The following is a 25,082-nucleotide window of genomic DNA, read 5'->3' as shown; positions in this document are numbered from 1 at the left end:
AGTTACAGACTCTCTCCCAGACCACAGACTCATAATCATAATACAAGTCAGAGCTTTATAAAAAAAAAAATTTAAAAAAAGAAAGTTGTGTTTTCGAAATTGGAGTTCAAGTTATTTTTACTTCCAATAGTGTTAACATACTACACAGGTCAATGACTAGATTTTTTTACATTTTCATTGTAAGTGGGCTAAAGCAGTTAATTAAAAGTAGTCTAACATAAATGTAAATGCTGTAATTTGATTATTTTAATAAACCATGTAACTTGGATGGATTCGATGCTGGCGTGACCACAGTGCACACGTCTGATGTCGCTCACAGTGGTCCAAGGGATCGCTCAGGGAGTTTGTGTGTTCGCTCAGACACGTGAAAAATTAGAGGGAACATTGGCTGCAATAGACGTAGGCTGCCGGGGATTCCCATGATGCATTGAGTTTTTCCTTTCCAGTCACCTTTCTCACTCACTATGTGTTAATAGACCTCTCTGCATTGAATCATATCTGTTATTAATCTCTGTCTCTCTTCCACAGCATGTCTTTATCCTGTCTTCCTTCTCCCACCCCAACCAATCACAGCAGATGGCCCCGCCCCTCCCTGAGCCTGGTTCTGCCGGAGGTTTCTTCCTGTTAAAAGGGAGTTTTTCCTTCCCACTGTCGCCAAAGTGCTTGCTCATAGGGGGTCATATGATTGTTGGGTTTTTCTCTGTATTTATTATTGTGCTATCTACTGTACAATATAAAGCGCCTTGAGGCTACTTCTGTTGTGATTTGGCGCTGTATAAATAAAATTGAATTGAATTGAATCCAGACTGAGAGACCTCTTCCCTCTGACCCCTCCCCAAACCCTCAAACCCTCCTACCCACCTCGACATACAAACTCTGTGAGGCTTCACGTGTTCTGTTGATGTTTAGCCTCGAGGCAGGTGAGTGTTAACATGAATATGTTTCTTCTTATGACATAAAATAATTCCACGCTGTTCGTGTCTGTGGGTGAAACGTGAGGCCGGTCGGCTCCTCTGAGCGCTGGTTTCCTGTAAGTAGAGAGGAAGTGAGTTTAGCTGAGCCTCCGTTTAGTGTGAGAGAGCAGGAGGAGAGTGAGAGCTGTGCTGAGGCAGGGTGAGTGTTAACACCGCTCTGACATTACTGTGTCTCTGTGGCGGGAACAACAGGCTCCGTCAGTGGAGGCAAAAATAATCAGACTTTGGTTTTTCAAAGGAAACAACTTTATGTCGGAAGTTCCCGCACGCTCATTGGATAACGATGTGTCAATCTCGAGCTATTAGCCAATGAGCGTGCGGATCCACAGAAAGACCCGCCTTTATCACGGGACTTTAAAAACTACAATGGCGACAGAAACTCCGTGAGTGGAGTTCAGGCTGACGTCATGAAACTGTGACGTTTGAGCCACTTCCTGTTCTCAGTCCCAGCGTCCTGATCACCGAGGTTTCTGTTGCTCTGATATCTGATATTGATTATATTGGTAAACAGGCTGTAGCATAAACATCAGGTCTGTTCTGAAAACTGTCTTTATTTTTTCAAAGTAAGGGAATATCTGTGGTGTGATACCGCGGGCTCATGGGCTAAGGACTTGGATTGACAAGCGCAGATGATTGTGTTGTTTCTTATAAAGGCTTGTGTGTGTGTGCCTTCCTGTGTGTGTCCTTGTGTCAGTGGAACTGAATCAGTGTGTTAGAGAAAGTGCTCCTCTGCTGTGCCGTCATCGTGTGGATGCTTCTTTTAAAGTTGGAACTCATGTTTTTATGATCTGCTTCATTTCATTGAACCTTTATTTCTAACCATGAAGTCCCTTTGAGGTTACAGCCTCCTGGTTAGGTTTAGGCTGTTCTTGTGCTTCAGGCTGAAATATGAGGAGTAAGGAGTGGGGCTGGTTAGCCCTCATGACCCTCACCATAACACATACGTCACAGGACAGTGTTTCCCACAGAAACTCCATGAAATGATCAATGAGAACTTTAGAAACCCGTCAGTGTGATGCTTCCAGTACAACAGCACCTCTGAGTGTGTGTGTTTGCCTCTCAGACTAACTCCACCCTGACATCAAGAAGATGGAGGAAGAGGATGGAGCAGGATCTGCAGCATCCAGCTGTGTGTCTGTGAGGAGTGACCGGTCCAAAGGAGAACCTCGACAGTTCAGTAATGAACCTGCAGCAACAATGTAAGAGAGCTGCTGACTCATTTATTCAGTGTAAATAATGATTTTTGATGCAATGGGAGAAGAAAAATGACAAAAACAGTTTTAAAAATAAGGATTAAAATATTACAAACTATATTTCTGAGTTTCCTGATGTAGTACAAAAATATATGAACATAACTGTATATAGGACAGATATTTTACGGTTCTTTTAGGCAGCACCAAAAAACAAAAAGACTATTTGTAAGCTGTCTGAGGTAGTGAGTCAACATGTCACTCTGGGTCAAAGGTCAGGGAGTAAAAGTGTGTTTGAAAGGAGGTTTAAAAGCAGCGAGTGAAGGAGCCTGTCGAGGTAAATCGTTCCATAACTGATCAAATTGAGTTGGTGAACCTCTGTGTGAAATCAAGCATCTGGTTCACAGAGAGGAGAACCCTCAAATGGGCTGTACAACATTATATAGTGAGACAAAAACAGAGATTATCGTAGCCATCGCTCTCTCGCGTGGACGTGGCAGTCTTGCTGTCTGCTGCGAATCCTCCCCGTACCTCCGTGACCTCGTCTGGTATCTGCTCCCTCCTCTGTAAGAGACAGTAAAGGAAAACACGTCTCTGCCTAGTCTTGAAAATCTAATCTTATCATCCATCGTTCTTCTAGGGCCTCTTCTTCTTGTGGCCTCAGCTAACTGCTAATATTTAAATGGCTAACATTAACATGTGTGCCAGCCAGGTTGTTCAGTGTTGTGACAGTCAGCTGCTTCAGCTGCTGCTGGGATGGGCTGTGGCAAAGAGAACAGAGAAAATCAAAATCAGAGTTTTTCTCTGAATTAAAAGCAAGGAAACAACAACATATTCTACATGGTGAAACTGATGGTTTATGGTGTTTGGGCCTGTTTTTCTGTATTTATGCAGATAAAGTGTAAACTCAGATGAATTATACCATCAAATGTTAAAGGAAAATATCAGGATGAGTGTCTGTGAGCTGAGAAGGACGTGAAGCGAGCAGTTTATCCCAGAGCTGAAGCTGCTCTGTGTGCAGAGATGAGCTCAGATTCCTGCTGTGATTGATCAACAGTCACAGAAATGTAGACTTGTAGTTATTACTGCAGGATGGTCACAGCAGATACTGATAAACATGGATTATGAGGATGGATGATCAAGTTTCTCACTCTCTCCTTTAAATCTCAGTTTTCTTCTTCTTCACAGTTTATCTGTTAATTTATTCATGAATAACACTGAAAGAGTTTCTGTTATATTTCCCCTTGAACATCACCTTATTAGGGCGGCATTAGGAAATAGCCCCCTCCAAAGAATGAATAAATGAATGATGATAATAATAAAATGATTAAAAAGCAGAGCTCAGAGTGGTAGATGGTCAAACATGGATCCACGGGTGGTTCAACTGCATTTGGTGACGTGACTAAAGCAAATCTTTCAAATAATCCCACCATCAACGGGATGTTGTCTCCTTTACTACGGTTACTTTACTTGGTCACCGTGTGAATTTCTTTGAAATGAACCAAATTCTTTTATTTGTTGGTTGTTGCATATTTAAGCTCTACAGTCAGGAAAGGAGGAGATGAGGCCTCAACAATGTTGGGTTGTAGCTGTGGTTCAGGTTAGAGTGAGTGTCCATGGAATAAATGTAAGTCAGTGAACTGGAAACATGACTGTGTTCAAACTTTTCCTTTTTATAATGAGTCTAATCAAAGGTGCACAGAAGTGTCTCCACTTTGACTTTTCTGTGTCACCATCAGAGCTTCTGCAAAGTGTGGAGAAAGATCCAGAAGCAGAGCTGGACTGCAGACAGCCAGTCAGAGCAGCTGTGTACAAAGTAAGACTGAACATCTGTCTGCTGATGGACTCATTTCTGAAAACTGGACTTCTTGTGTTGTTCAGACATTGAAGAGTTTTCTTTCTCTTTAGTCTCATTGTTTTTCTTTCTTTCAGCAGATGTTGGTCTGCAGGAGGTTTTAGATGAACATAAGATCAGTCTGAGGAGGAGATGTGAACGTGTGACTGAAGGAAGTGATGAAACAGGAAGTAGAACCCTCCTCAACAGGATCTACACTGAGCTCTACATCACAGAGGGACAGAGTGAAGAGGTTCATACCCAACATGAGGTGAGGCAGCTGGAGACAACTTCCAAGACGGACGGCCTCCATGACGCTCCAATCAGGTGCCAGGACATCTTTAAAGCCTTACCTGACCAACAGAGACCCATCAGAGTGGTTCTGACCAACGGCGTGGCTGGTGTTGGAAAAACCTTCTCAGTGCAGAAGTTCACTCTGGACTGGGCAGAGGGCTTGGAGAACCAACATGTCAGTGTGGTGGTTCTGCTTTCATTCAGGGAGCTGAACCTGATCAGAGATGAGCAGTACAGTCTTCTGGAGCTGCTCCATGTTTTCCATCCAACATTACAGAAGGTCACAGCAGAGAAGCTGGCTGTCTCTCAGCTTTTGTTCATCTTTGACGGCCTGGATGAAAGCAGACTTTCATTGGATTTCACCAACAGGAAGCTACTGTCTGATGTCACACAGAAGTCATCAGTCAGCCAGCTGCTGACAAACCTCATCCAGGGGAATCTGCTTCCCTCGGCTCTCGTCTGGATAACTTCCCGACCTGCAGCAGCCAATCAGATCCCTCCTACATGTGTCGACAGGCTAACAGAAGTACGAGGCTTCACTGACGCCCAGAAGGAGGAGTACTTCAGGAGGAGATTCAGTGATGAAGAGCTGTCCAGCAGAATCATCTCCCACATGAAGACATCCAGGAGCCTCCACATCATGTGTAGTATCCCAGTCTTCTGCTGGATCACTGCTACAGTTCTGGAGCACATGTTGACTACAGAGCAGAGAGGAGAGCTGCCCAAGACCCTGACTGACATGTACTCACACTTCCTGCTGGTTCAGACAAAGAGGAAGAAGAACAAGTACCATGAGGGACATGAGACGAGTCCACAGGAGCTGACGGAGGCTGACAGGGAAGTTCTTCTGAAGCTGGGGAGGCTGGCGTTTGAACATCTGGAGAAAGGAAACATCATGTTCTACCAAGAAGACCTGGAGCAGTGTGGTCTGGATGTGACAGAGGCCTCGGTGTACTCAGGAGTTTGTACAGAGATCTTCAAAAGAGAGTGTGTGATCTTCCAGAAACCAGTCTACTGCTTTGTTCATCTGAGCATTCAGGAGTTTCTGGCTGCAGTCTACATGTTCCACTGTCACACCAACAGGAAGACAAAGGTGCTGAAGAACTTCCTTAAACCAAAATCTTTAATTAAGATGATTTCCAGTCTTTTTGATAACAAAGATCTCCAATCACTTGATGTATTTCTGAGGAGAGCCATGGAGAAATCCCTCCAGAGTAAAAATGTCCACCTGGACCTGTTTGTTCGGTTCCTTCATGGCCTCTGTCTGGAGTCCAACCAGAGACTCTTAATAGGTCTGCTGGGTCAGACAGAGACCAGTCCAGAAACCATCCAGAGAGTCATCAACAACCTGAAGAAGATGAACAGTGATAAAATCTCTCCTGACAGCAGCATCAACATCTTCCACTGTCTGATGGAGATGAACCACCTCTCATTATTTCAGGAGATCCAAGAGTTCCTGAAGTCAGAGAACAGATCAGAGAAGGAACTCTCTGAGATCCAGTGCTCAGCTCTGGCCTTCATGCTGCAGATGTCAGAGGAGGTTCTTGATGAGTTTAACCTGCTTAAGTACAAAACATCAGAGCGGGGACGACTGAGGCTGATTCCAGCTGTGAGGAACTGCAGAAAGGCTCGGTGAGTCCAGATGTGATCATTAACATCATTGATCAGTGTAGGTTAGTAGTTTAACTTTGAAAATAAAATCAGATTGTAAGCACAAAGTGTTTGTGTCCGTACGCTGCAACCTTCCACACCATCCTTTATTGTACAGACTCAGCAGCAGCTCCATGGATCCCAAATCCAAGAGTGGAGAACAGATTTGAAGTGTGTCACATCCATGCAGTCACAGCTGTTTCCACCATGTTTCCACTGATATTAATCCTGTTCAATGACACGTTTCATATCAGTGAATATGTTCTTTAGGACGTCCACTGACATGTTTAAGTGTCCTGCTGGAAATCACTCAAATCTGCAGGTGGGGTAGAGACATAGGAGAGGTGGAGAATAAACTTAACCTGGGTGTCTGTTGTCTTGTGTAGTCTGGGAGATGATTGAATGTTGGGGTGGGTACAGTTTCCTCTGTGGTGGGGTAGGGTGGGCTGCCCTGGGTCCTGTGGGGCTTGGCGGTGCTGCTGCCGTAGGCCCCGGTCTGGATGAGCCTGGGCTCCCTTGCCTTGGTGGGTACCAGAGGACGGGGGTGCCTATTGGGGTCAGCAGGGGAGCTGGCCCTAGGGAGGGGCAAGATGCCCCTCCCTTCTTTTCCTCCCCATCCCCGGCTGCCTCCCTCTTCCCGCTCCACCACACCCACCCACACAGGTAGGGCCTTGGGGTGCAGGTGTGTCACCAGGGTGCAGGGGAGGCATCCCCCCCTCTGTCCCCTTCTGGCCACCTTTGCCTCAATTTTAGTCCACAACTTAGACATCCACATTACTCACACTCTCATAACACACACATATATATAGGGCCTTGAGGGTGGGCACGTTAACGGCGTCCAGTGGACGGTCTGTGTATTCATCCCTACCTCTGGCGCCGGTGCCCACCTCTCAATTTTAAATCGATGTAGACATTGAGGGTTCTCGGGAGGGGCCGTGCTAACACCTGCTGCTCCCTGGCAGCAGCACCATGCCCTCCCTTGTTTTAAATGCACTTTAGAACAACACGCAGCAACACTACACATGAGCGGGAGGAGGGAGGTATGGGGTCTTCACACACCCCCGTTCTCTACTAGCCATCGGGGCGCGGGGGGCTGGGAGGAGGTGTTGGCTGTCCGATTGGCCTCCCTGCTGCTGCGGAGCCTGGGGCGGTCCGCTTGCCTCCACCCCGTGGAAAAGGGTAACATCTCTTGGGTCTGGGTGCCGTTTCCCCCTCTGGGGGCGAGGGTACCTGGACCCGGGGTATAGAGTATGTTTGGGGAGTGTGATTGTGTGTACATGTCCATTTATGTCTATCCTTACGTTGGGTGAGTGCTGAGTGTTTGTATATGTGTGCATGAGGGTGGGAATGCATGTTTGTGTCTGTGTGTGCCTGTTTGTCTGTGTCTATATGTCAGGTCGGGTCTTAGATTCCACCTCCCTGGGAACTCCCAGGCCCTCCAAGTGTGGAGGCCTATCTCCCCTCACCACACTCCCTGCTGGTAACTGATGCCCTCAGGGGTCGGTGCATTGGTGGTTCTTGGTGTCCGGGGCTGGGCGCTCAGGTATGCACCAGCTCACTCCCGGTGGCTACTTGGCGGGGCCTGGCACCTGTTGCTCGGTCAGGCCTCTTCCGGGGCAAAGGGGGCCCTCGGGGCCTGCAGCTCGGTTCACTCTGGCACAGCTGGCTTCCGGCAGAGCCGGCGGGCACGCCAGTGCAGCACCCTCTGGCTTCTGCTCTGTGGCTACTGGGTGACCCCTCGTCTGGGGATCTCCTCAGCCCTTCCCAGGAGGGTGGCACGGATGCCCCTCCGGTGGTACTCCTTGGGCTCTCGCACTCTGGGGCCTCTGGATGTCTGGAGCCTGGATCTCCTCCATGCCTGCTTCATGCCCTGGAGGACGGGGCTATGGCCCTCCACACCCTCTAGCAGACCGTTACATGGGGAAACCTTTTGAATACAAGCGCGTTGATCCACACAGGTGTGCACACGGGTGTTCACTGTTCGTAGACATAAACTACACCTTTCTTAGCTGCTACTTCAAAGCACAGTGTGCATTGTCTGTGCCGCACAACAACATTCAATATTTAGTATTTACTGCTGTTTACACTTAGCTAGATTAACGTGATGGTGTTGTGTTTAGTATGTTGCTTTGTTTTGGTTTTTTTGCTTGTTTTCTCTTCTTTTTCTCTCAACAGGTGATCCAGGAGATTTTTTTTCTTTGTCTTTGTAAGTGCCCTTTCTCACTGTCCCTTTTCCCTTCTGTTTTTCTTTTCCTTCATCTTTCTTTCTCCCTTTCCTATCCCCCAATCATGTCTGTCCCGTCTGTAACAACTGAAAATAAAATAAATAATAACAACAAAGTTTGATCAAATGGACCAATACGGCAATGCCATGATGATCCATTTGGCAAAATAAATCCATTTGGTATCCTTGTTGGTCTTCAGACAACAATTCTGATGGCTAAAATACCAAATGGGACAGGGAAAAAAAAAAAAAAGGAAATCACTCAAATCATCCATGAAATCCATGAAAAATCCTTTTAGTGTTTCTAACTTCACCCTCTGTCCTCTCTCTCTCTCCATCCTCCTCACTGCTTCTTTCACTGATAATCACACAAACATCGTATTCAGCTACAAAATAACACAATAATATCATCTGATGATCATTATTAGAAGAGCAGGATCCATATTTGATATCAGAGTAACACACTGTTGGTTATGTGCAGTCATCATCAGTGACTGTGGGTCAAACAGAAGCTCTCTGATTGGTTGCTGACCTTGGTCACCTGTCCACTCTCACCTGTTTGTGTTTGCTCTCTCTTTGCTGTCTCCATCCTCTCTCTCCTTTCTCTCCCTCTCTGTCTTTGTACCGTCACTCAGGTCCAATGGAAACAGTGACATTTACAAACCAATCAAAGACAAACTGATCCATGTCAGGTTATAACAATATTCAAAGTGAATACAGGCTGCTGCTGGACACAGACAGGTAACATCATTTTGACTTGCTGTCACCTGGATCTGGACTCATAAACACTGAAGCCCTGAACAGGAATACAAATCATTTTCTGCCAACTAGCGACACACCAGCAGATAATGGCTCAGAAAGCTAAAATGAGCCAATCATTTCTGTGTTTAGTTCCCCTGAAATCAGATCTGATATCAGCAGCTCTGAGTTCATTCATCATTATTGTCCAGTGATGAGATTTCTGCTCCGTTTGGTAACAGTCAGCAGGTTTTTCCTGCGTGTGGACGTGAACAGTCGTACCTGACAGCAGGTAGCAAACAGAGATCATCTTTCCAGCTGGAACTCTTCACTGAGCTGAACTCATTCAAAATGTTCTGGAGTCAAAACAGGAAACAGTCCAAATGTGTGTCTTCACTCTGACTCTGGATCAGATCTCAGTGACAGACTGTGGACATTATGGAAGCCTAAATGTGACACCATCTTCCTCCTTCATCTGCAGATTAAAGCCAAACAAAGATTCTCATTAAAAGTCTGCAGGTCTGAGAGAGACTCAATCGTTGTGTCAAACACAGTAAGAGGAGCTGAAGCACAGATGTGAAGAGCAGATTCATCAGATTATGACCTCACTCTGTTTTGTCTTCATATACATTCAGTCTGTGTTTATAATGCAGATTTTCTGCTTTTATAATAACACATTTTATATTTAGGATGATGAAGATCTGATGATAGCAGATAAAAACAGGCTGCAGAGACTTTGAGCCATACAGGGCACACAGTGTGTGTACAGAACAGCTGAAATCATTCTGGAGGCCTCACTGGAATATGGAAGCATCACAGTACAGCTTCACTAAAGTCTCTGATATGAGATGAGAAATGAAGCAGCCAGAGCTTTTTCATGAGTGGAAATCCACTGTGACTGTGAGCTGCTGCTACAGCCTCCAGATTAGCCAGCAGCTCATCCTGCTCAACATTTTCTCACCAACTTTAATGGAAGTGTGATGTTTTCAGCTGGAGTGATGGTCAGGGTGGCCTCCCTCTCCTCTTCTTCTCCTCTTCCTCTTTCATTTGTAAAGCCACTTCTGCTGCTTTCATTCATTTGAAGTCCTGTAGCTGAGTTTGGGAGAGACTAACAGCCTCGGCAGCAGAGGGGAGAAAGGCTGTAACACCACCACTTTACTCTGTTCTACCTGTCACATCATTTTATCAGGAAACAAATATGTTTTTACTATGTTTGTCTTGAAGATGTAAGAAGATCACATGGTGCTTTTTATTATTGTGTTGGTTTGTTTCCTGTCTCTTGGATGGAGCCCAGCTGTGCGTGGCCCCTGGGCCTGTGGTCAGAGTGTGTGCTGGATAATCCGGCCCAGGATGAGGCCAAACTGACATGGGATGAAATGTCTGTCACATAATTGAGCTTAGGTGTAGTTTCATTTCTGCACAATTTAAAAACAACCAAAACTGTCTTTTCTATGTTATACTGTAGACTTTCTTTGATACTGTGTCCAAAAGGAGCAGCTTTTACTTTGAAGGGAGCTGTCACAGTTTCCTCTTCAGGTTGGATGATGGAAGCAAATGAGTGTGTGATGTTCTTTCAGTGTTGCACTTTGTAGACGCTCCCTGAGCACTGGTCTCACAGCCAGCTGCACATAGAGACCAGTGTTGTTAGTCCAGGTCAGAAGATGACTTGTTGGAATGAAAATGAGCTTGTAGTTTGTCTGCTTTAATCATGTGACTGGAAAAAGGTGTTGGACTTCAAATATGTCCATTTCTTTCACACTTCACCTTTAAAAGTGAAGCCATGTGGTTCCTGGAAGGAAAAACACGACTTTTTCAAGTCTTTGTCCTGTTTTTATGATAAATGTACGACTTTAATGTGAAACATTCAGAGTTTTTTCTCTTGTTGTGTTTGTTTGAAGCTGCTTCCTGTTGGCTTCAGCTGTTTGGAGTTTCCATTTTCTAAACTTCTACATTCTGAACCTTCTTCAGCTCTGAACAGATGATGAAACACTGAATGATTTCAAGCTCACACTTTGTCTAATAAACTTACATCTTTCATTCTTTATACAGATTGAGCGACTGTGATTTGTCAAAGTTCAGCTGTGATTATCTGGCAGCAGCACTGAAGTCCAACCCCTCCCATCTGAGAGAGCTGGACCTGAGCTGGAACAACAAGCTGCAGGATTCAGGAGTGAAGCATCTGTGTGGTTTCCTGGAGAGTCCAGGATGTAAACTTGAAGCTCTGAGGTCAGTCAGCATGTTTTAGTTGTGCTGAGATGAATATGATGTGAAAGTTGTGCTGACACTGTGGATCAGTAGGCCCACAGACCTCTATACAGGAAGTCTGGTTCAGCTCTGTGTAGAACTTCTGATCCCTGATCCTCTGAGTCTGACTCAGTAGATAATGCAGAGTTCTGAGCTGATGTGGGTGAGCGGACTCAGGCAGCCTGACAGAGTTGATGTCCAGGTCTTCCCTGCTTGTCCTGATACACATAAACATGAGTATCCTTACAGGTCAGATCTCATCAGTCACACCTGTTAGTGCAGCTCTCCTCTAGATTGTAGTGCTTGTTAAACTAGGATGATTTTAGGAGCCTGGACCGCAGATCCAAGGGAAGTTATGACTTGGAAAGACTAAACCAACCTATTAGAGGTGGTCTTTGGTCCCACTAAGAGATTTCCACACAAACACCTCATCAGTGGGACTCTCAGAGCTACCAGCCCTTTGCTACAATCACAAAGCTCTTCATTGAAATCAATGATATCAAAGCTGGAATCCAATGAGTCCAAGTCTTCTGCTGATTCAGCATCACATTCATCTTTGCTCCTTGCTCTGCATCCCCACCATGGACTTCATTCCTTTCCAAGCCAGCCTTGAGTGTCCTTTATTCAGCTCATCCTCTGCTTTACTTTTACACCTGATTTTAGCTGCTTTATCTCTCTTTCAACAAGTTTCTGTGCCTCAATCTTTTTCTTCTCTCCCTCATAACAAGACAGCTTCTTCTGCCTGAGAACATGTTGGAGTGATTTACAAATAGACTATGTGCACGTTAGCATATGCTACTTCCGGTGCGGAAACTCCTGTGGGAGCTTTGTTTTCCGGTGTCCTATTCGCGCCTTGTTTCCGGTCCAAAGCAAGTTAAGCAAATGAATGAGTCAAGCAGCGATTTACATTTCTATAGATGTCTTAGGGCATTTACCTAATATATCTGTAAATGATGTTCATTGACTTGTCGATATTTTTCCTCCGCGCCTCAGAGCAAAAGAGAAAAGGATTCAAATGTTACATTTCTCAGCTGTCCCTCGTTTATCACGGGTGTTATGTTCTAAAAATAACCAGCGATAGGTGAAATCAAGTAGCCAATTTTATTTTTGACGGTGTAAAACGTTTCGTGGACATCGTGGACATCCAGTACTGCACTTCAGAGTCACACTGCTAGCATCGATGCAGCGATTCTGTACTGTACAGGAGAGACGGCACGGAGGAGATCGTCTGCAGCGATCAGGACGCAGGACACAATGTGACGTAAAAAAAGCATGCAAACTTGCACTAAAAAATCTGCCAAACAGCGAGGTGAAAGGTGAACCGCGTTATAGCGAGGGACCTCTGTAATTTTGAAGGTAAGTCACAACATACCCTTCGTAAATACTAATGTATAGAAACCCTTACCAGTGTTGCGAAATCAGTTTTACCCCGGTTCTTTTTTATTCCTCGGGCATCCAGAGACTGCACCGGACTCAGTAGTCATTTCACAAAACCTTTATTCATCTTTTTTCATCTTCATTTAAGCATGCATCTTCTAGAAGGGAAGACGTGCAAGGCCGGTGTCCCTCTGCAAAATCTTCACTCCTTTGTCTGTGAAACGCAGTTTTGTAGAAGCGACCCATCATAAAACCCCCATGGTGTGCTGCAAACTCTGTGTTTGTGTGTATGCACGAGCACGTGAGTGCCTGTGTGTGCGCATACCTGTATGTCTATGTGAGTGCACGTGAGTGACTGTATCCGCGTACCTGTGTGTATGTGTGTGCACGTGAGTGAGTGTGCATGTAGGTGTGGGTGTGTCGTAACAGTCAAAGCACTGTTTGTGTGTGTCTCTGTATACGTGACTTCCTGGGGGTCATAAAAGTAATCTCCTCACCCAAGCTAAACCAAATTCCTCTACACAACATAGAAAACAGAGTTAACATATTACAAACACTGAGACCCCCACTCTGCATCCACTGGGCCATTGGCCTCTTGTTGTCTTACATTTACAGATAAGGTGGAGAGTCTCCTGCAAACCTACTTCAAAGTTAGAACAATTATGAGTTTTTATTAAAGGTACAAGCATCAGCATCAGCAACCCCCAACTGTAGCTTCCTGTCTCCTTTCATGAGAGCAGACCCCCAGTGTCCATAAATTCCTTTCCCTCTAAACAATTACACACTCTCAGGCCTACAGCTAAGCCAAACTAAAACACAGACCAATCCTTCCTTATTCCTGTGAGCTAAACAAATTTAACACATCCTATTATAATGATTGCTTTCTTGTACTCACACCAGCAATCGTTCATTTTTGTGTGGCTTTTTTTCACGGTTTGTTAACATGCTGTGTAGGTGTGTACTTGACTAGCTGATATCAACATAATGGGGAAACATCTGGTTTGACTATTGTTCACCTGTAGTTTGAATGCTGAACATGTGCCTGTTTAAATCATAAGACCAGTCACTATACAGAGATGTGCTTCTGAATGTGGACGATGTGTCTTCTGCTGCAGTGATGCAGTTCTGCTTGTGTTGAGTGATGTAAACAACTGATCGATCTAAACTCTTTAAACGTCAAAATTGATCATTCGATTTTTTATGACACAACAGTGGTGAGTGTTCCCACCTTCTGCTCTTTGTAACTTAACGCCATCTTTCCGTTTTCGAGTTTTGGACATGATTTTGGAGAATATCTTCGCAGTACCGATTGACCGCAAAGTAAAGCTACCGGAAATGTACAACCGCAAATCCGGTCGCAAACCAGGAAGTTAGCATTTTCTCGTGCACAGGGTCTATCCAGGGCTGCTTATTGGGGAAAATACTTCCTGTTTTCAAAGTAATCCCCATTTTTCCCAGAAAGAAATGTAAGTAGAAATCGATGATCTAAGTGAGAACATGAGCCTTTAAAAAGTCCCAGTGGGTGCAGTCAAAGCAGTCCCTCAGTTCCAGTATAGAGTCTTTGGTCCAGACTGGAACAACTGTGTGCCCAGTTTGAGCTCTCTTCAGTCTGTGACCTGACAGACCCAGAGGGGCCATCACATCACATGTAGAAGCTCCCCTAATGGAGCCACAACACATGTCCAATACTTAGTCTGTCTTGTTGGACCAACTGGAAGAAATGATTCAAGGACTTAGTCACAGAACAGAGATTCAAATCTCCAAAATCCAACTGGCTGCATCAGGACATATAGTCTGAAACTCTCCACAGTTTCCTGTTTGAAGCTGCTTCCTGTTGGCTTCAGCTGTTTGGAGTTTCCATTTTCTAAACTTCTACATTCTGAACCTTCTTCAGCTCTGAACAGATGATGAAACACTGAATGATTTCAAGCACTTTGTCTAATAAACTTACATCTTTCATTCTTTATACAGATTGTGGGACTGTGGTTTGTCAGAGATCAGCTGTGATTATCTGGCAGCAGCACTGAACTCCAACCCCTCCCATCTGAGAGAGCTGGAGCTGAGCTACAAAAACTTCCTGCAGGATTCAGGAGTGATGCATCTGTGTGGTTTCCTGGGGAATCCAGGATGTGGACTTGAAACTCTGGGGTCAGTCAGCATGTTTTAGTTGTGCTGAGATGAATATGATGTGAAAGTTGTGCTGACACTAAACTGCAGACATCAGGCTGATATTATACTGATCCACACTGAGGATCTTCATGGTAAAGTCTGTTTTCTTCTTCTCTGGTTTAGTCCATTGACTGCAGCAGAACAATGTTCACATTTCAAACTTTCAAAGAAGAAGAAACATCCTCCACTGGATGATTCACTGTGAAACTCTCCAACTCTTCATTCCACCTTAAAGTCTGTCTGACACTGAAATCCAAAGCAAAATGTGCGTTTGCTTTACAGACAGCAGTCCAACACAAACATACACACATCATCCAAAACACAGTCCAACATCCAAATCTCCTCCACTGCCAGCATGAATGATGGGAAAGAGAAGGAGGAACACTCTGACATTCAGGGTTAGAATGAGTTTCATGAAGCAGACTGTGAAGATCAAAGCTGCATTAGAAGCTTACATGAATGAATGAGTGGACAGAAGTGGACAGAGATCATCTGAAGCACTTCAAAGGCTTTAAATCAGCACATTTCTCTTTATTCTTTATCAACTCTGTTAGTTTCTCTCAGTTTTCTGTGGAATGAAGCTAACAGCAGGCTAATAAGATGCTGACCAATAGGTTTCTATTAAAGGTTGTAATTTGTATGTGAAAAAGTGCTTTGGCTCAGCAGGGATCAGCTTACAGGTAGAATACAGCTGCTGGATGGGATTAGCATGTCATAGCTATCTACCAAACTGCTAACTGGGGGATTTCAGGCCATCTATGGATCATTTTTGCTAACTGTTTATTCAGCTTAGGCTCACAGGGCTGCAGCCTGTGCCCTAGCTGTCATAGGGCAAGAGGCGTGGTCCACCTGCACAGGTGAGCAGTCCATCACAGGGCCAACAGAGAGAGACAGAGAAGCACTCTCTCACATCCACACCTACAGCCAATTTAGAAGCACCAATGAACCTAAGCTGCATTTCATTGGCCTGTGGGAGAACATCCAACCTCCACAGAAAGGCCAACAAGCTTCAACCTACAACCTTCTTGCTTTAAGGCACTAGTGCCAACCACTTTTCCCCATTTCAGCCCAAATCCTGCATCTTCCTGTTTCTGACTCCAGGCCAGCTCCACTAACACTTTCTCATCAGACACTGCCACCTAGTGGAGGAAGTCTTAGTTCCATTTGAAGCTTCAGATTACAGTTAGTTCCTTTACAAAGAGGTGGAGGTGGTGGGGCCACAGCACCATCATCGCTGAGTGCCATAGGACACTTAACCTTTGTTTCCATATGCTGGGAACTTCCTGTTGATCCAAGGAGGACTGGAAAATGTGTGAAAATCTCCCAGTCACTTCCTCACAGCACACTTCAATCATTTCCCTCCCACAGCATCAGGACCAGGGCTTTTTCTCTCTTTGGTCCCACTAAGAGATTTCCACACAAACACCTCATCAGTGGGACTCTCAGAGCTACCAGCCCTTTGCTACAATCACAAAGCTCTTCATTGAAATCAATGATATCAAAGCTGGAATCCAATGAGTCCAAGCCTTCTGCTGATTCAGCATCACATTCATCTTTGCTCCTTGTTCTGCATCCCCACCATGGACTTCATTCCTTTCCAAGCCAGCCTTGAGTGTCCTTTATTCAGCTCATCCTCTGCTTTACTTTTACACCTGATTTTAGCTGCTTTATCTCTCTTTCAACAAGTTTCTGTGCCTCAATCTTTTTCTTCTCTCCCTCATAACAAGACAGCTTCTTCTGCCTGAGAACATGTTGGAGTGATTTACTAATCCAGGGCTGCTTATTGGGGAAAATACTTCCTGTTTTCAAAGTAATCCCCATTTTTCCCAGAAAGAAATGTAAGTAGAAATCGATGATCTAAGTGAGAACATGAGCCTTTAAAAAGTCCCAGTGGGTGCAGTCATAGCAGTCCCTCAGTCCCAGTATAGAGTCTTTGGTCCAGACTGGAACAACTGTGTGCCCAGTTTGAGCTCTCTTCAGTGCTGTGACCTGACAGACCCAGAGGGGCCATCACATCACATGTAGAAGCTCCCCTAATGGAGCCACAACACATGTCCAATACTTAGTCTGTCTTGTTGGACCAACTGAAAGAAATGATTCAAGGACTTAGTCACAGAACAGAGATTCAAATCTCCAAAATCCAACTGGCTGCATCAGGACATATAGTCTGAAACTCTGCACAGTTTCCTGTTTGAAGCTGCTTCCTGTTGGCTTCAGCTGTTTGGAGTTTCCATTTTCTAAACTTCTACATTCTGAACCTTCTTCAGCTCTGAACAAATGATGAAACACTGAATGATTTCAAGCTCACACTTTGTCTAATAAACTTACATCTTTCATTCTTTATACAGATTGAGGTACTGTGGTTTGTCAGAGATCAGCTGTTATTATCTGGCAGTAACGCTGAACTCCAAACCCTCCCATCTGAGAGAGCTGGACCTGAGCTACAACAACCTGCAGGATTCAGGAGTGATGTGTCTGTGTGGTATCCTGGAGATTCCAGGATGTGGACTTGAAACTCTGAGGTCAGTCAGCATGTTTTAGTTGTGCTGAGATGAATATGATGTGAAAGTTGTGCTGACACTAAACTGCAGACATCAGGCTGATATTATACTGATCCACACTGAGGATCTTCATGGTAAAGTCTGTTTTCTTCTTCTCTGGTTTAGTCCATTGACTGCAGCAGAACAATGTTCACATTTCAAACAGTGAGACTCAACGTATGGCCCGCGGCCCACACGCGGCCTGCCCACCTTTCCTGATTCAGAGAGAGGGGACCCTGATTAACTGTGTAGTGTTCTTCCTCACAGTTCTAAGTATCAGACACAACAATGAATAATCCACAGCTGTCTGTCTTTAGCAGGTCAAAGGTCACGGCACACAGCAGACAGTGGGAAATATTCTAATTCTGATCATTTATCAGCACATATCCATATGTATAAAAACAAACACTGTGAGACTTGATCAGAGGTGTGATCATCACAGCAGAGGCCTTTGTGTCAAAGTCACTGAGGATCAAACAGAAACACATGAAGCAGATTTTCCTCTTCTGGCTTTTTATAGCAGATAACCTTCAAAATCTTCTGCAGTCGATCAAAAACTGAAGCAAACCATGAATCAACATGTGAACATGAGCTGATGCTGCTGAAGTGAAGCAAAGTTACAGAGGTTTGATTACAGACACAGCTGAGAGTTTGTAATCTGTCATCATTTTAAAAGGTTTACATTTCTTCAGTATTGAACAGCAGAAATGAGGCTTTGTTTTCGGAGGCCGACAGCAGTGAACACAACAGCAGACTGGTGCGTAATAAGCAGTGAATAATGCAGAAAACAGATTTTTGAAGGTAAACTGTTCTTGAAGTACACTGAGAGAGAGAGAGCTGTGCAGGAAGTAAAGGTCAAAGTCAGAGAGAATTCATGACCATGTTCATCAAACGTAAAGCGTAGTTTGGATCTTCTTTTGCTGCTGGTTCACTCAGTTTTGGTTGGAGACAGATGAAACCTGCAGCTTCAGGATCTGTGAGCTGTCCACTTTCAGCCCCGACGGCGTGTCCGTGTACGTGCCGTCGAGTGAACGATCCACGCTCTGTGTTTCCATCTTTGTGTGTTTAACTGCTCTCATTTACTCTTTTATCTGTTTGCTTGTTGTTGAAATGCTTTTGGGAGCTTTAACCTGAGATTCTGGCAAAATACATTTATATTAAAAATCCATTCAGGATTGAATGAATCAACATCACTTTATTCAAATTAAAACCATTTAAATAGGAAAATCCATTTTTTTACAGCCGCCTCTAATGCTGGGTAATGTCAGCTGGTCCATGTGCAGCTGGCTGTGAGGCTCAGGGAGCGTCTACAAAGTGCAACACTGAAAGAACATCATCCATAAATATTGAGGAATAACTGGACTCTCATACAGCGAGACTCAAATGCCTTTAAACATCAGCTTATCCTGCTGATCCAAGTCCAACACTGAGTTTGTAAAAACATGTTTGTCAATCATTTTGTTTGGTTTGTGAGGAAAATGATTCAATAACTTGCTGCTAATACACAACATTTCATCATATTTCCTCATAACCCTCTTTTGTCTGACCATTTGATCCCATTTGAATTTGCAATAAAGGATCCACAGAGTTTGGTGGCAATAATGACAGTAGATGTTTGTGTGAAAGTGCTGGAAGCAAATGAGTGTGTGATGTTCTTTCAGTGTTGCACTTTGTAGACGCTCCCTGAGCACTGGTCTCACAGCCAGCTGCACATAGAGACCAGTGTTGTTAGTCCAGGTCAGAAGATGACTTGTTGGAATGAAAATGAGCTTGTAGTTTGTCTGCTTTAATCATGTGACTGGAAAAAGGTGTTGGACTTCAAATATGTCCATTTCTTTCACACTTCACCTTTAAAAGTGAAGCCTTGTGGTTCCTGGAAGGAAAAACACGACTTTTTCAAGTCTTTGTCCTGTTTTTATGAGAAATGTACGACTTTAATGTGAAACATTCAGAGTTTTTTCTCTTGTTGTGTTTGTTTGAAGCTGCTTCCTGTTGGCTTCAGCTGTTTGGAGTTTCCATTTTCTAAACTTCTACATTCTGAACCTTCTTCAGCTCTGAACAGATGATGAAACACTGAATGATTTCAAGCACTTTGTCTAATAAACATCTTTCATTCTTTATACAGATTGGGGGGCTGTGGTTTGTCAGAGATCAGCTGTGATTATCTGGCAGCAGCACTGAACTCCAACCCCTCCCATCTGAGAGAGCTGGAGCTGTGGGGAAACAACCTGAAGGATCCAGATGTGAAGCAGCTGTCTGATCTTCAGCAGAGTCCAGACTACAGACTGGAGACTCTGAGGTCAGTAGAGTGATGGAGTGAGTGGGTGGTGCTGTCAGCAGTATTGTACTAAACACAGTCAGTATGAAACAAAGATCCAGTGTTTCCTGTAAAGCTGCAGCTTCTCAGTGAAGCTGTGAGAGGAGAATGGTGACAGGCTTCAGGGTTGGACACAAACACTTCCTGTTTCTCACCTTTATGGTCACCATAGTAACGGCTGACACGCTCTGATCAAACACTGTCAACAGCCAATCAGCTCTCTGAACAAAGCAGCACGCAGACCAATGACTGCATTCATTTCCAAGTTTAAAGCAGTGAAGAACACAGTCTGTAGGTGAGGAAGACTTTAGTGAGAGCAGATGTTTGGATGGAATTCCTCCAGTTAACAGCTGGAACCGTCCATCTGGATTGTTGGGCTTGTTGTTGGGGTTCCTACAGAGCTCAGAGTGGACACACCAAGCTTCTTCTAATGAATGAAAGTCCAAACTCAAACTAGGAGGGAAAAACATCTTCATAAACTTCAATAAAAATCCAAAGATTAGAAAAAGTGAAGCAACAATGAGTCCTAGTACAGTCCCAGCACTGAAGTCCCTGCTGCTCTTTATACTGGATGTGCTGCATCACTGACTGACAGCTGATGAAGAGTCTCTGGAAACACTCGTTTATCTCCTCTGCTCTTCCTTCTTCTCTCTGCAGGTGGAGGTGATGATGGTAAACAGGACGGTGTGTGTGCTGAGAGAGGAGCAGCTGTGTCCTGATGATCCAGAGAGGTTGAAGCAGCAGCAGCTTGTGTGTAGAGACGCTCTGACTGGGCCATGTTACTGGGAGGTGGAGAGGAGAGCTTCATCCAGCAGTGACTGACAGAGGAATGAAGTGCAGATGACTGTCAGTGCTGCAGACTGAACTGCTCTGAGAACAGCTCCACTGTCAGACACAATGTAGAGTCCAGCATCATCCCTGTGTGTCCCTCTGGATCTGACAGAGGATCATCAGTGTATCTGGACTGCTCTGCTGCTGCTCTGTCCTTCTACAGTCTCTGCACAGTCTCTGTCTGACTCTGGCTTCAGACCCTCCTGGATCAAACTCACCTGGAAAGACTTTCAAACATCACTCAATAGATTTGAATACAGAATAGATTTGATATATACTGTAGATGTACTGTAGAGTTGCAGTTTGTCACTTGTAAATACAGTCTGTGAGCAGCTATGAGCTGAAAGATCTTTCTAGAAACACGAAATGTTTTCACTCTTCTGTAGCTTTTTCATATATTTCCACAACATTAATATTGATCCCACCTGTCTCACCTGTTTCATGCTTTTATACATAAGAACAGGACACGTGTGATCTGAGCGCTGCTGTGGTTGCTGTGCTGCACGTCTTCATTTAGATAACAGAGACATCTAGTGGTGCAGAGGGAGAACTGCAGGAGGTGGAGCTGTGTTTTAGCATGGAAAACTTTTTATCTTTTAGGCGCAGATACAAATATGACAAGTATCAGTGTGAGATACAAAAGGTCACATCAGTCAGCAGAGGGAACAGTGATCACACAGCAATGTAAGAATAGAAACATAACAGTGAATCTGGACATGTATACAGATGGAAGCAAACAAACAGGATGTAACACTACATTAAAGCCACAAATGGGAAGAAAACAAAGCCAAAGGAAAATATATTTGATCGCAGGAATCCAAATCAGATGCTTTAGAGCAGGGGTCGGCAACCCTGGGCACGCGTGTCACAGCTGGCACGTGAAGGGTTAACTGATGGCACGACCATAGCTGGACTGGCCATCGGGCATACCGATGGTGATTTTTAGTTTTTATAGGCTGATGATGTTTTTTGTAACGGTATAAACAGTGAAAGGTGGTGGATTGGCCGGATGCTGGTCGATGTGTAAAAATAAGTCAGTTGTTTGTTGGTGGCTATGGTGGAGCTTCCACAGAGGCAGCAGGTGGATGAGGGAAAGTGGAGGCAGGAGGGAAAAGGGTCTGGCTGCAGCCACTGGGGAGCGCCATATTGGGACCTCCACAGTAGCCGGAAACATGTGACCTCCACAGTAGGCAGAGATACGTTCCTGCATGGATCATCGACTTTTTTTTTAAAGAACTTTATTTAACAAACAATGAGTATACAACATACGAACAGATGAAGTATACAAAAGAACAGAACATGAACACACAAAACCAGGGGTAAAAAGAAAAAAGTAATAATTATATGAATACTCACAAAAATTCACAGATATATATTGTTTTGAGAGCCTTTTTGTTGGTGGAGTCTGATATTGATTGTATGTACAATTCCACATCCTTAAAAAAATGACAGAAATATGGTGTTTTATTAGTAAACTTACTTTTATGGATAAAAGATTTAGCTAAAAGTATTAACAAATGTATTATAAAACCATTTATCATTCTTCTTGGGGAACTTAAAGAAACAGAGTAAAACATTTTCCCATCGTAAAGAAAACTCCCTTAAAATCTTGACAATAACAAACCTGCTAAATTCCTTCCAGAATCTCTGTGTAGAAGCACAGAACCGAAAAAGATGAGTCACAGTTTCTGGATGATCCCCACAGAAAGTACAATTAGTATTTATGTCTCTTTGAAATTTTACCATGTAGTGACTGGCTGGATAACATTTATGTAGAATTTTAAATGATGCTTCCTTCACCTTATTTACAATCAAATATTTATGGGGGATCATCCAGACTGTCTTCCACTTGATATCTGGAACATATCGGTTACAGTAAGATATTATATAAGGGAGAGAGACGATATCTTCTTGGAATAAACTACGTATTCTCTTATTGCTGTTACCAAGATCCTGTGAAAAGCAGATTTTTCCTACTGCTGACTCAGCTGGATCAGGGAGAGTGACTGAGGTAGATATCAAGCTGTCAGTGTTTTTATATAACATTAAAGTCCCTGAGGGTCTGGCACCAAGCACCACTGAGAATTCCTGAACACTGATTGGAAAATTATATAGTGCAATAAAGTCGTTGTAAGTAAGTAGTTGTCCCTCTTTATTAACCAGCTGAGCCACCAATAGGATCCCATTTTGGACCCAAGTGTCCAGGAAAAGTGATTTATTTTTAAATAAAATATCTCTGTTGTTCCAGATGAGGTATTTGTGTGGTGAGAAGTTGTGTTTATAAATGAGGGTCCACACTAAGAGGACTTGCTTATGGAAGGATGAAAGTTTTACAGGGAGTTTCTCAACATTGTAATTACAATTTAAAATAAAATTAAAGCCACGCATGGATCATCGACTGTGGAAACCTTGCAAGTGGATCGTAAAGGTTGGCACAGAGTCTTTCGTGTCTAAATTTGACGTTAATAATTATATAATTGTAGGAATCATCTAGTTTGCTTACACTGATTACGTTGGCACTTTGTTAGCGCTACAGCAGGTCCGACCCTCGAGGTATCTAAACTTTAGTAAGGAATGTGCACTTTTGACACCTCTGGTTAGCATTAAGTGGTCAGTTTCAAACGTATTTGATTTTTGCTTGTTATGAACAAATTCACTTCACTACTTTTCACGATCTGTAACATCAATGCACATTGTTCCATTTACTGCATGTTGCACTTTATTCATGTCTCTCATTCCACCTGCAACAAGAACAGTATATAACCATCATCCTTAAAATGAGGAAAGAACAGTAAAAATATAGTCATGTTTCATCAAAGTGTTTATTGAAGCTGCTGGCAGATGTTATAAGTTATATTTGGTTGTCATAATCAAATATTAACATTTTTATACAACAGAAGCAATCATGTTATAACTACTTTAAAATGATTGAGTTAAATATATATATCATAACTCATATGCTGAGTATATTGGTATAGTAAAATAGTAGCTGAGCAAAGGCCTGAATGTATTCAGCTTCTTGTGGTATTTGAGTTTGCTTAGTTACAGGTGACGGAAGGATGTCCAGTCCATGGTGACCTCAAAGACATCCTTCCGTCACCTGTAACTAAGCAAACTCAAATACCACAAGAAGCTGAATACATTCAGGCCTTTGCTCAGCTACTATTTTACTATACCAATATACTCAGCATATGAGTTATGATATATATATTTAACTCAATCATTTTAAAGTAGTTATAACTGCACCTGTAATAAAAATGTTAATATTTGATTATGATAACCCCTATAATATAACTTATAACATAATGCCAGCAGCTTCAATAAACACTTTGATGAAATGATAATTAATGTAATGTTAAGGATGATGTTATATACAGTTCAGCAGTGACCTAATTTCTTTAAATATTACAATTCCCTCTCATGACCTCTTGCCCACAAGAGGTCACTATACTGTGTCTTGTGTCACCGCTCAACCCACTCTGTCACCTCTAGATCCATTAATGGCACCATGGGCGCCGAAACCACCATTCCCAAGTCCGCTGTGTCGCTCTTACCCTCTCTAGTGAAATCTTCTCCTGTAAGGGATAAAAACAAACAGCCTCTCTCTGCTACACCTTACTAACCTACTGTGTTCATCTAAGGTTCCTGTCATTATTCAAAGTTGGTTCACAATAACATATCAGGCAAAAATGATAAACCCTACTGCCACGTCTGCTTTGTTAAACTCTTCAGTTAGACTCTGTACCGGTTTGCCAATCTGTGTGTACATGCCTCTACACTTTTAATGTCTAAATGCACATCTGGATGTATGTGCACTTGTATGTCTATCTGCATCTATCAGTCAGTGGTTTTTCAGAAAAAAGGCGTTAAAGTGAAGAATGTTTCCTGACTATTAACTCCTGATACTGGAGGGACTTTCCGGGTTGCCCAACCTCTTAGGTTTGGCCTTTTACACTTTTACTAAAGAAATTTTTAACAGAGCCCAAAGAGATTTTTATTTTGCTCCTGTGCTTGACAGGATAAGGGAAATTGTTTTTTTGTTTTGTTTTGAAATTCCCCTTCTGTGTGTGTGTGTGTACATAAGTAAGAATATGATAATCAACATAAGATCCTACATCATTTTGTGGTGAGTCTATGTTGGCTAGTTTAATACAGATATGTAACAGTTGCTTGATTCCATGGATCACTCAGAGTTGCACAGTGTCAAAGTATGTGGAGAGTGTTTTCACAGTTTAAACATAGGTTACTCACATTTCTAGCCTGATTGTTTCCCAATAAAAGTGAAATCAAACATTACATTTGATTTTACTTAGGTATTATCATATTCTGGGCTCTATCCATTATATTAACTTTATTTAGTCTCCATACTCTTTATGTGTGTGAGCAACGTTTGTAGTTTTATTAAACACAACCCCAGTAAAATACACACCATCCCCATGTCAGCCTGACTCTCCGCTAAAAAGCACACTTCAAAGTTTTCTATCTGGATTTACGCCTCTTTTGGTTTCAAGCATATACATAACATGCAAAAGTTACTGTTAATGCCCGTTAGACAAGTTTCCATTATCTACAACATTTTGTTTCACCCGGCTCACCTTCACACAATTCCTGTTCACTTACTGCATATTTATCTTTAATACCTTCTACCTCAGTAGTTGCTAAGCAGAACCAAAGCAACCTGTGGTCCACCTTTACCCTGT

At 43.4% G+C, this 25,082-nt stretch overlaps 1 protein-coding gene across 1 annotated transcript; it reads left to right on the top strand.

The window, feature by feature from the left end:
* Nucleotides 1–2,063: 2,063 nt before the first annotated feature.
* Nucleotides 2,064–20,414, top strand: LOC134623558 (protein NLRC3-like). The gene is made up of 8 exons (XM_065469861.1): nucleotides 2,064–2,173; nucleotides 3,904–3,980; nucleotides 4,097–5,924; nucleotides 10,954–11,130; nucleotides 14,497–14,673; nucleotides 17,043–17,216; nucleotides 19,360–19,533; nucleotides 20,209–20,414. Exons 1-8 carry the CDS (start codon nucleotides 2,064–2,066, stop codon nucleotides 20,216–20,218), a joined length of 2,727 nt encoding a protein of 908 aa, XP_065325933.1. The 3' UTR covers nucleotides 20,219–20,414.
* Nucleotides 20,415–25,082: the final 4,668 nt, after the last annotated feature.

This window comes from Pelmatolapia mariae, unplaced genomic scaffold (genome assembly GCF_036321145.2).
Source record: "Pelmatolapia mariae isolate MD_Pm_ZW unplaced genomic scaffold, Pm_UMD_F_2 NODE_ptg000747l+_length_43236_cov_1, whole genome shotgun sequence".
Classification (NCBI taxonomy): Eukaryota; Metazoa; Chordata; class Actinopteri; order Cichliformes; family Cichlidae; genus Pelmatolapia; species Pelmatolapia mariae.
The sequence above is the reverse complement of the archived record's forward strand: the minus strand, read 5'-3'. Positions and strand labels throughout refer to the sequence as shown.